The sequence below is a fragment of the Salmo salar genome, chromosome ssa06, assembly GCF_905237065.1.
Source record: "Salmo salar chromosome ssa06, Ssal_v3.1, whole genome shotgun sequence".
Taxonomy (NCBI): domain Eukaryota; kingdom Metazoa; phylum Chordata; class Actinopteri; order Salmoniformes; family Salmonidae; genus Salmo; species Salmo salar.
The window spans coordinates 31,876,761-31,890,175 of NC_059447.1; the positions used below are offsets into that span (position 1 = coordinate 31,876,761).

The 13,415-nt window shown below is 42.1% G+C and overlaps 1 protein-coding gene across 5 annotated transcripts; it reads right to left on the reverse strand.

Annotated features, from left to right (window-relative positions):
• Positions 1-273: 273 nt before the first annotated feature.
• On the reverse strand, positions 274-12,576 carry LOC106606976 (ras-related protein Rab-37). 5 transcript variants are annotated; one of them, XM_014203506.2, is made up of 9 exons: positions 11,968-12,567; positions 8,371-8,481; positions 4,329-4,370; positions 3,365-3,431; positions 3,216-3,268; positions 2,771-2,836; positions 1,994-2,050; positions 1,660-1,736; positions 274-1,470 (listed from the first exon to the last, which is right to left on the reverse strand). In XM_014203506.2, exons 1-9 carry the CDS (start codon positions 12,076-12,078, stop codon positions 1,362-1,364), a joined length of 693 nt encoding a protein of 230 aa, XP_014058981.1. In that variant the 5' UTR covers positions 12,079-12,567; the 3' UTR covers positions 274-1,361. The 5 variants fall into 5 exon arrangements, 4 of the variants coding, with proteins under 4 accessions (XP_014058981.1, XP_045576254.1, XP_045576252.1 ...); XM_045720298.1 differs by lacking the exon at positions 8,371-8,481 and having other exon boundaries at positions 11,968-12,572; XM_045720296.1 differs by having other exon boundaries at positions 3,216-3,431; positions 11,968-12,572.
• Positions 12,577-13,415: the final 839 nt, after the last annotated feature.

Below are 13,415 nucleotides of genomic sequence, written 5' to 3' on the forward strand. Positions count from 1 at the left end.
TTCCAGGTGAAGCTGGTTGAGAGAATGCCAAGAGTGTGCAAAGCTGTCATCAAGGCAAACGGTGGCTACTTTGAATAATCTAAAATACATTTTGATTTGTTTAAGAACTTTTTGGTTTCTACATGATTCCATGTGTTATTTCATAGTTGTGATATCTTCACTACTATTCTACAATGTAGAACATAGTAAAAATATATGACCTATTTCCTCCTCCCCAGAGACTCAAAGAACAGATATACAAACACACACTGCAATAAAACACCACCATCTTCATTACAAAAAAATAGTTTTTATATACTGTACGATAACAAAGCAGTTTTCCATGGCACTGTGTGATCACTGTGACACCTCCATAGAGAGTGACAATAATTGTGAAATCAAGCAAATTCAATAAGCAAACAATCATAATGAACCAAATACAAAGGAACATTTTACACAATGCAACCCATGAACAACCCATGTACAGTAGAGACAACAACAACATCCATTAATGATGACTGATAGAGGCTCCACATCAACAGTGTCTGAGGGAGCTCTCTTATTGTTGGATGGCACGTTTAAAAGCAAATCAAAACTCATGCTGGAACTTCTGACCACCACCTCAATTAACATTTGGCCACAACATTTGAGAAAATAATTTGAATTTGGAGTATAATTACAAAATAACTGTCATTAGACATATTTTCAGCCGGTAGAGGCCGCATCTGGGACACGCTGTGTATGACACCGCAGTAGTACAGGGTGCTCCTCATACAAAATATATAATGGCATTTAGTCCTGAATAGAATGTGGTGAAATGAAGCCATGAGCCCCAAAAAATCTGTATTTTATTCCACCTAACATCTTTACATAAAGTGATCAGATCATTTCCTAATGTCTTTGTAAATATGGCAAAATTGGGGCAAGAAATTCCATTTGGATTTCCAATCCTTCCTTATGGCAATAATGAGTAAGGCTGACAGGCTGCAGCTGCAGCATGTGATACACATGAACTAAATGATCCGAGCATGTTTCAAATATAAATTTGCATTTTAAATACACTGGTAATGCCTTTCTAACCAACTGAAAACACTGACATGGTTTTTCTCCTGATAGGGGTAGAATGAGGGTTGGCTAGTTGCCATAGGCCTTCCAAGTAGGTGGGGAGCAGACCAGGTGTTCTCTTTTTCACAATGTGGTTACTCTGCTCTTTTTGACTACTCTCTATCTGATGATGCTATTTTAGGGGGACTGTCTCCCTACTGCTCTATGTCTCTCTCTCTTTATCTCCCTCCCTCCCTCTGTAGATGTTTGTGTCTCTCTCTCCCTCGCTCCTCTCTCACTGTGGCCTGGTGTGGTGTAACAGTTGGTGAGAGGTTCAGCTACATGTAGCCACCACAACAGCCAGACTTCTGCTTCTCAGACGCGATGTAGTCGTGGATCTGGAACTTGGGCTCGTTGGGCTGCTGGGCAGCTCTGTGCTTCAACTCCCTGGCAGGCAGGCAGAGAGAGAGAGAGAGAGAGAGAGGAGAATGTGTGGGATGGAGCAGTGCAGAGCAGAGAAATTGAAAACATAAGCGAAAAGAGAAGGAGAGATGAGGAACATAATTGGGCAATATGTCTTTGCCCTTTCACATACAGTGCAACTTTAATTTAGAAACAACATGAGTTGTGACTTACTTTGCTACAGCCAGGAAGGCCAGCTCTACGTTGACTCCAGTCTTGGCACTGGTCTCCATGAAAGGGACTCCATATTCCTGAAAAGCATCCAGGGCTTTTAATGGCACTACTAAAGTACACCACATTCATGATATGAATGAACTCACTACCAAACACTCAGAGTGATACATCTCTCCAACACAAGAGGGAACATCAGTTCACAAGTGCAGCATATAAATCAACATTTCAAGCTTGTTTTCATTTCACAGTGCTGTACAGTTGCTTTTGAAGAGGCTACTTGGTGTTTTGCGGTAGGAGAGTGGAGCAAACCCTTTAAGTGGGCCTTGTCTCTTACCTTGGCCAGCTTCTCTCCCTCCTCACGCTTGATGACCCTCTCTCCGGCCATGTCCGTCTGTTTGGACAGAGCAGAGGAGAGTCATGGACACAACTAGTCCATTAGATCCAGAGAGGCACCACTACATCAGCCCACACAAGCCACAGCAGTTCCCAGGGCAGTCTCCAGGCTGCCTCTGAGTGTCTGAGCACAGGCCAAACATTGCTCAGAGAGAGAAATGTTACATTACATTTACATTTACATTTTAGTCATTTAGCAGACGCTCTTATCCAGAGCGACTTACAGTAGTGAATGCATACATTTCATACAATTTCATACATTTTTTTCTGTGCTGGCCCCCCGTGGGGGGGCCAGCACAGTCCTGCTGCTCTTCCCAGCTCTGGGAATAAATTATGTCTGGTGGAACGTGACAGCAATGACCCAGTGTCTCTGTAGTAGCACCACCAGAGGGGGCACATGATCTATGGGTGCTGTTGAACTGGAGATGCCACCAGTTCTATTTGAAATCATCGCAACACATGTATTCACTAGTAACGTTCTAATTCAGCTTCAATATAAACTCTGAGGCTGACACACGTGTGTGTGTGTGTGTGTGTGTGTGTGTGTGTGTGTGTGTGTGTGTGTGTGTGTGTGTGTGTGTGTGCATGTGTAATTAGGCTACAAAGTCAATAGCAGAGACAAATATGTGTCTGTGTGTGTTGTGTTCTTATTGTTACTTTTGGTATGACGACTTCTTTTGATACACTCTACAAAACCAAAAGGATGTCTAGCTCACACCTTGTTGCCGAGCAACATGATGACCACATCCTTCTGAGCATACTCATGGATTTCAGTCAGCCAGGCCTATATGGGAAGGGGGCGTGGGGGGAGAGAGAGAGAGAGAGAGATTAAAAAGGAGATTAGTCAGTAAAAATGCCAGTGCTAAAGGAGATCCTCTCCACAAAAACATAATCCATTTCTCTGCTCTGCTGCTTTGGTTACTATTCTCCATTCTGCCATTCTGAGCTGCACTTCCTCTTATCCCCAAACCTTCACAAACTTCAAAAATGGCTTCTTGGAAATGTCATGAAATGTCATTGTGGAGGTCATTTCAGTAATGTAATGCGGAGGCCATATATTACTTGGCATGTAAAAGGAATTCTGGGTTCTTCCTCTAAAAAGGTCTTATGAGAAGACGTGAGGCGATAAGGAGGAGTGAAGAGTGACATGATAGGTTTCTCACCCTGATGTTGTCAAAGGATGACTTGCTGGTGATGTCATAGAGCAGGAGGAGGGCTGAGGAGAGAAAGGCAGAGAGTCTCACACAGCCACGTGTTCTTAGCATTCTACAACACACACAACCAGGAAGTGTTTTAATAGAGCAGAGATTACCCTGTGCGTCTCTGTAGTAGGCGTGCGTGACACTGCGGAATCTCTCCTGTCCTGCAGTATCCCAGATCTGGGAGAAAGAGGTGAAACAAATTAATTATTACAATGCAATAAACCTGGAAAACGGGACAATATTCCAACCAGCAGCAACCAAAGAGCATGCAAGTTATAACGGGAATACGTGATCGATAATGATCGATATATTTTACAGTGTAATACATTAGAATAGTCACGTGGCTTATTTATTTTTTACCAGGTAAGTTGATTGAGAACACATTTTTCATTTACAGAAATGACCTGGGGAATAGTTACAGGGAAGAGGAGGGGGATGAATGAGCCAATTGGAAGCTGGGGATGATTAGGTAGCCATGATGGTATGACAGCCAGATTGGGAATTTAGCCAGGACACCGAGGTTAATACCCCTAATCTTACAATAGGTGGCATGTGATCTTCAGTGACCACAGAGAGTCAGAAGACACCCATTTAACATCCCATCCAAAAGATGGCACCCTACACAGGGAAATGTCCCCAATCACTGCCCTGGGATCTTTTGGTTTTTGACCAGAGGAAAGAGTGCCTCCTACTGGCCCTCCAACACCACTTCCAGCAGCATCTGGTCTCCCATCCAGGGACCGACCATGACCAACCCTGCTTAACCCTGCTTAGCTTCAGAGGCAAGCCAGCATTGGGATGCAGGGTGGTGTGCTGCTCAGACAAAACCCACCAAAGGCATTTAAATGTTTGGCACCTCTCAGCCAGAATTGTCACTAGAACAGGATATGATAACAACGTATTTGCAATAGATACGCTGTGGTTACATAGGGACACTTGCGTGTTGACCACATATGCCACTGCCCACTGTGTAATATTATGATACTGACTGTGGTTTAATGAATTAGACTGGTAGGGATAGGATCACAGGAATAGTGGTATCAATGTTGGGTGTAGAGGTCCCTGCTCTCTCACCTGGAGTTTGACCTTCGCGTTGTCCACCGTCACAACTTTATTCTGATGAGGAGAGGAAACAGTTAACCACAGGACTGTCTACGGGGGTCTTTTTGCATAATAGAGACAGACTCAGACAAAAACATCACAGGTATTTAAATATTAAGAAGCTTCAGAAAGCAAGAATATTCTAAAGAACAAACAGACAGGAAATGGCACAGCATGCTGTATAGCAGTGGCGACCCGTAATTCAGGGCAGGTGGGCCTGTGAGCCCCACCTTTTTTGCAAAAATATAAATAAATAAACATATTTTGTTTTTTGGGGGGCTTGCCTGTTTTGCATGTTATTTTGGCATTAATATGTGTGACATATCAGTTTGCAAACAGTGTAAAAAAAATATATATATCACTGAGTTAATAAAGCTGCATATAAATAGGCAGCTCTAAAATGCAGGTGTTTCAGCCTAGCTCAGTGCTTTATGTGGTGGTGGGGCAGTCCAGCAAAAAATAGGAGCATTGCACTGTGATTGGCTCAGTGTTCTGTCACTCATGGGGACACACTGTCACCCGCCTTTAAGGGTAGACATCAAGAATGTGAGCCCTTTGGGTTCTGCCATAGACTTAGATTAGAAGTGCCCTTCCAAGAAGGCTCAAGGTCATTGGCCACAGATAAAATGATGTCAAATCACGTTATATCTACAGTAGCTTTGATTGGACTGATCATGTCAACATCATACTTTCAAAATCTTAGCTAGCAGTCATCATCAGTTGTCATCAAGTCGACAATCTACTGGCAAATCCTTTTTAATCCTTGTCATATGAAGAGAAATAATGAAGAGAAATTATAGATAAAATGTATTGGTGCTCATCGACCATTGGACATAAACATTACACAACAAGTTGGAAATCGCAAATTCAACAATGAGTCGTTTGGAAGGAATCAGTGGATTAACTGCAAGCGTTGCAAAGAAACCACAAACGTTAGCCTGCTATTCAATGGAGTGGCTGTGTTTTCCCCCCCCCAGAGAATGACAAAGTTTGATGACAAAGTTTGATGACAAAATTTGCCCACAAAGGACCGCTGCGCCACCTTCACAAGGTGAGTCCAAAAATGTATTCTATGCTGCTGCATAAATTATGTAATATGCAAGGGAGAAATGTATACTGTAGCTAAGAAAGTAATACTAAGTGTTTCATGTGTAATAACCCATGTGCCTCACCATAATAATTTGGTCTATTTTCACCAACACAGTATTGTAAACATATCATTCGTAGCCCGGTGTATGCTTGTTTGGCTACTGTTTTGTACAGCTTCACCCAAACGGCGTTCAATGTGCCGCACCCTAATAATTTGGTCTACTTTCACCTCTTCATTTCACCTACTGTTCTAACTTGGTGGTGCAAATATAGCCATTAACCTGTTTTGGAGAACTGTAATCATCGAATATTGTAAAAGCTTTCATTGTCTGTTTATATGCCCCCTTTTTTTATCCTACGGTTCTGACTTGTACAGGGAGTACACTGTAAGAACGGCCCATGTCCTGAATTCTGTCGCTATACATTTCAAAAGCGCTGAACAAATAGTTATATTGACTACGTCCGTCGTCGCTTGCTCATTAACATCTTAATCAGAATTACGGATTGCCTCTTATCCGCTTGTCGTCCCCTTATGCCATAGTTTGTACATCTCATTTGTCAGTAGAAACCACATTTGTTTAAGTAAGTCTGCCATGTCAGCTATGTTTTTTTAAAAGGCAGTAAATGAGGCTGAATGAACTGTTTCACTGCCAGACAAGGCTCCGCTGAAAGCCAGGTTTAGCAGTGGTAAGGTAGACAGCTTTACGTAGGCCCTAACAGTTTGTGGGCACAGTTTGTCACCGTTATAGTGTAATTCATGTATTGTTTAGTGTTGTGTTGAGGATTTGATGGCATGCATCCCACTGTTTTTTTTTGGGGGGGGCACCAAGATTTCCATGCTAAAATCGCCACTGCTATATAGACTCATACAGACAACATGAAAACTAAGAGGAGCTTCAGAGGCTGGCAAAGAAAGCAAATTGCTACGCCCACACTACAGAGGTTCTGGAATTAGACTTAATTGCACAATAGTGAGAAAGAAGACTGGCAAAATAACAACCCACTCCCCCGCTAATTTCCTGTGGCTGTCGGGACGCCATGTGATTTCCTGTATAGGCAGGATTCTAAAATAGTCCTGAGTGAAAAAAAGAATATTAGCTACAGATATGGATTAGTGAAAAACATATCTTGTGAAAGATGCACTCCAAGACAATATAGAAGGAATACGGAAGATTGAGGAGGAATAAGATGCTTCCAAGTGAAAAACATATCTTGTGAAAAATGCTCTTTGAGGGAGTATAGAAAGAATATGGAAGATTGAGAAGGAATAAGATGCCTAAGTCATGTGAAATGATGTGTCCCTTCTAAACTAAGTCCCAAATACGTACGTACATACACCCACCCACCCCCACACACACACACAAACCCAATGGCACACACTCTAGAGGTCAACCAATAACAGCTTGTTGTAAGGTCAGTCTGCTGTGTAGGTGTCATTATTATGCAGGTAACTGAACCAGTTTACCTCACACTGGCCTTTTAAACTTCCTGTTTGTATTTCATGGGAAAACAGGGGGAAAGTCACTAACTGAAAACATGACACAAGCAACAATGTTGAAATGAAGGAAGTGAATGCTACAACTGGTACATATCACTTCCTCTAAGCTAACCTCATTACTCCACTGTCAGTACCCGGGTACAGTCAGCCCCTGCCTTTCCTGTGAGCACACTGTGACAGACACACACTCTCTCTGAAGTGAGTCCAATCTTCTAAAATAGCCCCTCTCAACAGGAGTCACCACCCATTGGGACTTCCACCTTGGCAGAATGGACATGGTCCAACCCCTGCATTAGTTGCCATGGGTTTCCGTTTTTCCCTCCAATTATTACGCAGATTGGCCACACACGGCTTCGCGTTGACAAGCCCGCATGCTGAGTAACTGCTACAAGGAAGCAAGGCCAAAATAGCCCTGCCACGTTAGAGCTAGTCACATCAGTCTTCCCATCCACACAGGGTATTGACTGGTATAGCTGGAGGCTCAGCAAGGAACATATTGACTGATCCTGTATCAGTCTCAAAATCATCTCTCCTTATAATCTTCTGTTCCATACAGATGCAATGCAAGTAGCCGGGGGTGGTCACTACACACAACTCATTGTTATAATGCACTTATTTATGAATCTCATGAATAGTTATTACCTGTTGCACAAGCATGGAGAAAATAATCTCTATTTGTCTACATAAACGCTCCACACATCCCTATCCATGTTGTACTCCCATCCCAGGCAGTCCTAATGTCTCCACCATCAACACAGAGTGGTAACACAGTACTCTGTCTTAATGCAACATCATTTCCTCCAAAACCACCATTTTACCAGCCATTAGATAGAGTGTTTTCTTTGGAGGGTGAGCGGGTCCAAATCCACTGGTGCAAGAGTCTTTCTTTCTGTCCATATTCTCTCTCTTTTTCCATCTATCACACATTTTCTCTATCTTTTTCTCTCTGTCTTTCCAGCAGCTGGTTGGAAGCTATGGAAATCTGTCCCCCACCAATCTGTCCCCCACATGGGAGCTGCTTGTTTATTTGACCCCAGACAGGGCAGAGCATCGTTTGTGGGGGTAACGTAATGTACAGCTCCTCCAGGCTGAAAACAATCATTCTGGAGCCATATGCGGCGCAGTAGCAGAAGTGCTCTATGGACTTGACTGATTTGTGAAAGGGTTTGTACATTTTGAGCCATCATCACTGCATGAAAAAACTTTAAAGTGGTTATTGGATTTACAGATTTAACTGAAATAAGATGGGAAAATATTTTATGTATGGATTCTTCAACCACATTCTAGCATTTATCTTGTAAATAGACCATTTAGAAATGAGAAAGAACAGAGAAAAACAGCAGACAATGTATACATTATGAATGTATAGACACAAAGAACCTTCCAACCATGAGCTGACCCCTCTGAGTCTACTGACATCTCTCTCACCCTAAAGTCTATTCCCACGGTGGCTATGAAGTTGCCTCCCAAAAAGGCCCCGTCTTTAAAGCGCACCAGCACACATGTCTTCCCCACCGCAGAGTCTCCCAGCAGCATCACCTAGAGAGGCATCACAGCCAGAGGTCAGAGAGAGGGGTTAGGGGTCATACCTGGGCCCAACACACTGACATCAACCCTCACATGACCAGAAGAAAAGTAATAACTCCAAACAAGCTTTCACTGAACAATGTTTGGTCTTAAGAGATTAATCATAGAGTTCAACTGGTTCATATGCAAATGACTTTCTGAAAGTAATCTGTTGATTATTTCATGATGCTGTGCATCCATGAGAAGTGAAAATTATAAAACTAGAATTTCACGACATCATGATGACTAGTGTTGCTAAGTGTCAAAGCACTGACTCATGATCCTATTGCAAAATGTTCTTGTTGTTTTAGCCTCATCTGAATTTCCTGGTTAATTTATTGGGCGCCTGATTTAGTTTGGATATTTTATCCATCCGTTGATTTCTTCTTTATAAGGTTGTAGACTAAATGATGGGGTTGATGTGTGGGTCTACCCTTATTTATTTGATCATTCATATTTCAACATGAGTAGTGTTCTGCAGTAAAACAGCTTAGAGTGGATATGTATGAGAGATCATATTTGCACAAACCATCATGGGACTGATGTGAAACTACTTGACTATGTGAATGACCTGTTGTACTTCTGCTTGGTCTAGTCCATTAACCACTCTCCTGATTCTGATCAATCCCCAAACGCTCATGATTTAAAGTACTATATAACAATATGCACCTTTACTGCAATTACATTTTAAATACAATAACCTGGACTTTTCCCCCTAAGAGTTGGAGAGGAATGTACTATTATGTGGTATGCAGTTAACCTGTATTACCAAGTGCTACATTCTTCCTTGAGCCAATATTTAGGTATCACTAAGAATGGGAGGACTGAATAGCGTGATTCATATCAAAAAACCTGTGTCACATTGGCTACATTATCCAGTGGTGTAAAGTACTACTTAAGTAGTTTTTTGGGGTATCTGTACTTTACTATTTGTATTTTTGCCAATTTTTACTTCACTACATTCCTAAAGAAAACAATGGACTTTTTACTCCATACATTTTCCCTGACACCCAAAAGTACTCATTACATTTTGACAAGTAAATGGTCCAATTCACACACTTATCAAGAGAACATCCCTGGTCATCTCTACTGCCTCTGATCTGTAGGACTCACTAAACACAAAAGCTTCATTTGTAAATTATGTCTGAGTGTTGGAGTGTACCCATGGCTATCCGTCAATAAAAAATAAAAACATGTAATTGTGTCCTCTGGTTTATACTTTTACTTTTGATACTTAAGAATCGAAAGTAAATGGAATTGCTCAAATGTACTTAAGTATATTTAAAACCAAATACTTTTAGACTTTTACTTAAGAAGTATTTTACTGGGTGACTTTCACTTTTTCGTGAGTAATTTTTTATTAAGGTATCTTTACTGTTACTCAAGTCTGACTGTTGAGTACTTTTTCCACCACTGACATTATCCATAAGGGAGGGGTGAAATTGGTGTGCACTGGTGTGTGGCAAGGCACATAATTGATAGTGGTGTGGTAATTAAGAGTAATGTAAACAGAATAGAAGCTTGCCACAATGATAACTGCTGTTCTTATTCCATAGTGGTATATTGTGCTACATTAAGGGGAAACTTCACAAAAGCAAGGGCTACCCTCTTAGAAAAAAAGGTGCTATCTAGAACCTAAAAGGTTCTTTGGCTGTCTCGATTGGAGAACCCTATGAAGAACCCTTTTGGTTCCAAGTAGACCCGTTTTGGGTTCCATGTAAACTCAGCAAAAAAAGAAACGTCCCTTTTTCAGGACCCTGTCTTTCAAAAATAATTAATAAAAACCCAAATAACTCCCCAGATCTTCATTGTAAAGGGTTTAAACACCGTTTCCCGTGCTTGTTCATTGAACTATAAACAATTAATGAACATGCACCTGTGGAACGGTCGTTAAGACACTAACAGCTTACAGACGGCGAGCAATTAAGGTCACAGTTATGAAAACTTAGGACACTAAAGAGGCCTTCCTACCGACTCTGAAAAACACCAAAAGAAAGATGCTCAGGGTCCCTGCTCATCTGCGTGAATGCGCCTTAGGCATACTGCAAGGAGGCATGAGGACTGCAGATGTGGCCAGGGAAACAAATTGCAATGTCCGTACTGTGAGACGCCTAAGACAGCGCTACAGGGAGACAGGACAGACAGCTGATTGTTCTCGCAGTGGCAGACCACGTGTAACAACACCTGCACAGGATCGGTACATCCGAACATCACACCTGCGGGACAGGTAAAGGATGGCAACAACAACAGCCCGAGTTACACCAGGAACGCACAATCCCTCCATCAGTGCACAGACTGTCCGCAATAAGCTTAGAGGTTGGACTGAGGGCTTGTAGGCCTGTTGTAAGGCAGGTCCTCACCAGACATCACTGGCAACAAACCCACCGTCGCTGGACCAGACAGGACTGGCAAAAAGTGCTCTTCACTGACGAGTTGTGGTTTTGTCTCACCGGGGTGATGGTCAGATTCACATTTATCGTCGAAGGAATGAGCGTTACACCGAGGCCTGTACTCTGGAGCGGGATCGATTTGGAGGTGGAGGGTCCGTCATGGTCTGGTACCCTTCCTGCAGGCTCATCCTGACATTACCCTCCAGCATGACAATGCCACCAGCCATACTGCTTGTTCTGTGCGTGATTTCCTGCAAGACAGGAATGTCAGTGTTCTGCCATGGCCAGCGAAGAGCCCGGATCTCAATCCTATTGAGCACGACTGGAACCTGTTGGATTGGAGGGTTAAGGCTAGGGCCATTCCCCCCCAAAATGTCCGGGAACTTCCAGGTGCCTTGGTGGAAGAGTGGGGTAACATCTCACAGCAAGAACTGGCAAATCTGGTGCAGTCCATGAGGAGGAGATGCACTGCAGTACTTAATGCAGCTGGTGGCCACACCAGATACTGACTGTTACTTTTGATTTTGACCCCCACTTTGTTCAGGGACACATAATTCCATTTCTTAGTCACAGGTCTGTGGAACTTGTTCAGTTTATGTCTCAGTTGTTGAATCTTATGTTCATACAAATATTTACACATGTTAAGTTTGCTGAAAATAAATGCATTTGACAGTGAGAGGACGTTTCTTTTTTTGCTGAGTTTAGAACCTTTTCCACAGAGGGTTCTACATGGAACCCAAAATGGTTCTACCTGGAACAAAAAAGGGTTTCACCTGGAACCAAAGGGGTTCTTCTATGGGGACAGCCAAAGAACCCCTTTGGAACCCTTTTTTATAAGAGTTTACTGGTGTGCCGAGTAGACAGGCTACTGTATTTTAATAGATTTCCCTTCATTTGTTTGAGAGATGGACACCTGTACCACCAGTGAAGCTTCTCAATTAGGCTACAGTCAATATTAATACCAGCAGGCAGCGCCATAACATGATCAGAAGCATAATACTGTTATAAGCACATAATAAACATAGCCTAATAATATATATCCAAATAATAAGAATAGCCTAATACAGACCTTGAAGGCAATATCAAAATACTCGCAAACCGAGGCGCATCTCTCCAACACATATTTTGATGTTCCGTTTTTAGTCTCTTTATCCTTCAACGATGCCTTCTTTGTGGACATCGCAATGTCTATCACCAAGTATCACCGATATCTGTCAGCGCGCCACGCGATGTTCCTCCCGAGATGCCAGTGACTCAAAACCAGTTAACACGAGCAATGAGTCCATCGGCAGTCATTTAGCGTTGTCCAAAACCACCCAGCGCTTTCTCAGAACAATTTCTTGACGCTGAATCAACTAATGCCAATCATAGAGTCGTGGTTAAAACTTAAAGGGGGATTCGGCTACATTCGTGGAGAAAATATGATCAATATGCGGAAACAGTTATGCAGAACGTTGGAACGGATCGCATCATTCTTTACGCGTTGGCAGATGAAACGACGTTGCTATTGTCATTTGTCCAATGAAGATAATGTAATTTAGGTCTATGAAACGAGGCAGTTTTTTGTCATTTTCATAAATGAAAACAACTAGGTCTTCAACCGAGCCACGGACGCAACAGGCAGTGATGGCACGAGTTATTAGTCACAGGTGGTACTGAACTCGTTGATCATGAAAGAGGAGGAGTTCAGCGAACGAAAAAAAAACGTCTGTCAACGTGTTGCCACTGAAAAATACACTTTTCAGTTTCAATTCTAAATTAATGCTATTCCAGTGATTTCAGAATTCTGACAAATTCCTACAATTTACATTTAAATTTTTAAATTTTAGTCATTTAGCAGACGCTCTTATCCAGAGCGACTTACAGTAGTGAATGCATACATTTCATAATTATTTTTTTGTCCACAACATGTCAGGTAGATGGTCTTTCCTCACCAATGTCAACTTTTCAAAGGATGTATGTAGCCTTGAGAAAATACACTATAAACAGACAGTGTTCATATGAGAATCTCATTTTCTTTCACTTAATTGACATGACATAATGTCAAAAATGTTCTCCTAATTGCCAAGCCATGTATGATCATGTGGATGGATACCAGCTGAATCTTTGACTAAGAGTTTGTCTCCCCCCAGTGTTCAAAAGAGAAAGACGAGAAAAAGAGATGGTTGTGGGTGTATCTCTCTAGCTCCATCACTTCACATTACAGACAGACAGACAGACAGACAGACAGACAGACAGACAGACAGACAGACAGACAGACAGACAGACAGACAGACAGACAGACAGACAGACAGACAGACAGACAGACAGACAGACAGACCTTGGTTAATCTTCTATCCACCTACTACAACAAAAGGTTTCTGCAAGTGCAACCAAACCTTTTTATACCCACTGCATTTTCGTTACAACATTTTACTGTATGACAAAGCATTTTTCGTATCTCCAAGGTAAGCAGCTTTTTGTGTCCTTTTTCTGCATTGCTTTTGTGTGGCTTATATGCCTTCAGACAAACAAAGC

Bases quoted from the DNA above. Each gene is read 5' to 3' on its own strand.
- LOC106606976 (XM_045720296.1), bottom strand. From the start codon at position 12,078: ATGTCCACAAAGAAGGCATCGTTGAAGGATAAAGAGACTAAAAACGGA. The intron at 3,432-4,328 runs GTGAGAGAGCAG...TCTTTCTCCCAG, and splicing joins ACGCGAAGGTCAAACTCCAG to ATCTGGGATACTGCAGGACA. The intron at 1,471-1,659 runs GTAAGTCACAAC...CCTGCCTGCCAG, and splicing joins GCCTTCCTGGCTGTAGCAAA to GGAGTTGAAGCACAGAGCTG.